General features: G+C 48.6%; 1 protein-coding gene across 1 annotated transcript; it reads left to right on the top strand.

Annotated features, from left to right (window-relative positions):
• Positions 1-180: 180 nt before the first annotated feature.
• LOC117937634 (leucine-rich repeat-containing protein 31-like) lies at positions 181-1,384 on the top strand. Its single transcript, XM_034861719.1, has 2 exons — positions 181-428; positions 732-1,384. Exons 1-2 carry the CDS (start codon positions 185-187, stop codon positions 1,121-1,123), a joined length of 636 nt encoding a protein of 211 aa, XP_034717610.1. The 5' UTR covers positions 181-184; the 3' UTR covers positions 1,124-1,384.
• Positions 1,385-1,785: the final 401 nt, after the last annotated feature.

Raw genomic sequence — 1,785 nt, 5'->3', positions numbered from 1 at the left:
GTACTAACACTGCTAGAGCTAGAACTACAACTACTATTAGTACTAACACTGCTAGAGCTAGAACTACAACTACTATAAGTACTAACACTGCCGAGGTAGAAGTACAAGTATAGCTGTCAAATAAGGATGTTGTAAAAGGGTCAGGACAATGTGTAAGTGTGTGTCAGAGAATAGCTGTGTATTCATGTCCGTTTGGCTTGTGTGTGTGTGTGTGTGTGTGTGTGTGTGTGTGTGTGTGTGTGTGTGTGTGTGTGTGTGTGTGTGTGTGTCAGCTCTGGCGGTGCCGTACCTGCGCAGCGTGGACGTGTCCTGGTGTAAAGTGGTTGCCGGGCGTCTGGCGCTGCTCCTCGACGCTTTGCAGCCGTCGGTCATCCTGGAGCTCCGCCTCAGCAGCTGTGAGCTCACCACCGATGACCTGCGTCACCTAGGTAACGCACACACACACACAGACACACACACGCACACACACACACACACCTATGAACTTGAATGATTGAAATGTCCTCTTTCATCTTTAGTTCATAGACTCATGCACACATTAGTAAATAAGTGGGGGAAGTAGAAATAGAAATAGACTTCTCTTTATTAATCCTTTTGGGATGACTCCTGCAAGGGAATTAGAAATGTTAACAATAAAACCCTTTGGCTGTAAAAAGACATTTACCATCAAAGAAGCAGAGTCTTTAAACTGTCCAGAGGGGTTTGGTCTCAGTCTTCTGTGTCCGGTGCAGCCGCCGCGTGCAGACGGGGCTTCCTGTCCGCTCTGCGGCTGTTGGATCTGTCCTACAACGGCTCGGTTGGTGACGACGGCTGGACCGCCCTGTGGGCAGCGGGGGGGCTGGGCTCGCTGGAGGAGCTGGACCTGAGCCTCCGACCCTCGTCCTGCGCCCCGTGCTCGGCCTGGCTGCCGGCGCTGCTCTGCGCCCTGCCTCGACTCCCGGCGCTGGCGCGCCTGGCGCTGCAGCGATGGGCCGCCGGCTCCCGGGACAGGAAGCAGCTGGACCACAGCCTGAGGAAGAGGAGCGTCCTGCTGGAGTGGGACCCGCCGAGTACAGACGGGGCGGCGTCATCGTTTAAGGCGACCAATCGGGACAGTCCGGAGGAGAGTCGGCCGGAGGAGTAGGCGTCATAATCTCGGAAGGTGCCTGACAGAAAGCTGCTTATCTGAAGTCACACGTCACTAATGAAGGAATCAGAAAGCATCACCAGCACTCTGAGATCCAAACAGAGACACGTAGAGCAGAGTAGAGTAGAGTAGAGTAGAGTAGAGTATAGCAGAGTATAGTAGAGTAGAGTAGAGTAGAGTAGAGTAGAGTAGAGTAGAGTAGAGTAGAGTAGAGTAGAGTATAGTATAGTATAGTAGAGTATAGTATAGTAGAGAATAGTATAGTAGTATATCAACTGTGATGAAATCTGATGATCTTGTGAAATACTCAGTCCAACAGGCATGCACAGGTTTATTTTGTGAGCTAAATCTTTGCACTTTACATTCTGCACCCTTAAATCTATGCACTAAACACTTAAATGTGAAGAATGACATAAAAGATGTAAGAATGTACATTTTGGATGCACCTTAATTAAAAATAAATATCTCACAGGCAGTAGGTCATTGTTCAAAAGATGTATTTTATCACAAGGTTTGAGGGTTTTTGTCTTCTTTCTTCAAATTTGCATTGTTTTTATTTTGTTCTTTTGACGTGTGTGCATGTTAGTCAGTTTTTGAGTCAGTCTGTCGGGATGCGTGCGTGTGTGTGTGTGTGTGTGTGTGTGTGTGTGTGTGTGTGT

Source organism: Etheostoma cragini, chromosome 22 (assembly GCF_013103735.1).
Source record: "Etheostoma cragini isolate CJK2018 chromosome 22, CSU_Ecrag_1.0, whole genome shotgun sequence".
NCBI lineage: Eukaryota > Metazoa > Chordata > Actinopteri > Perciformes > Percidae > Etheostoma > Etheostoma cragini.
The sequence above is the reverse complement of the archived record's forward strand: the minus strand, read 5'-3'. Positions and strand labels throughout refer to the sequence as shown.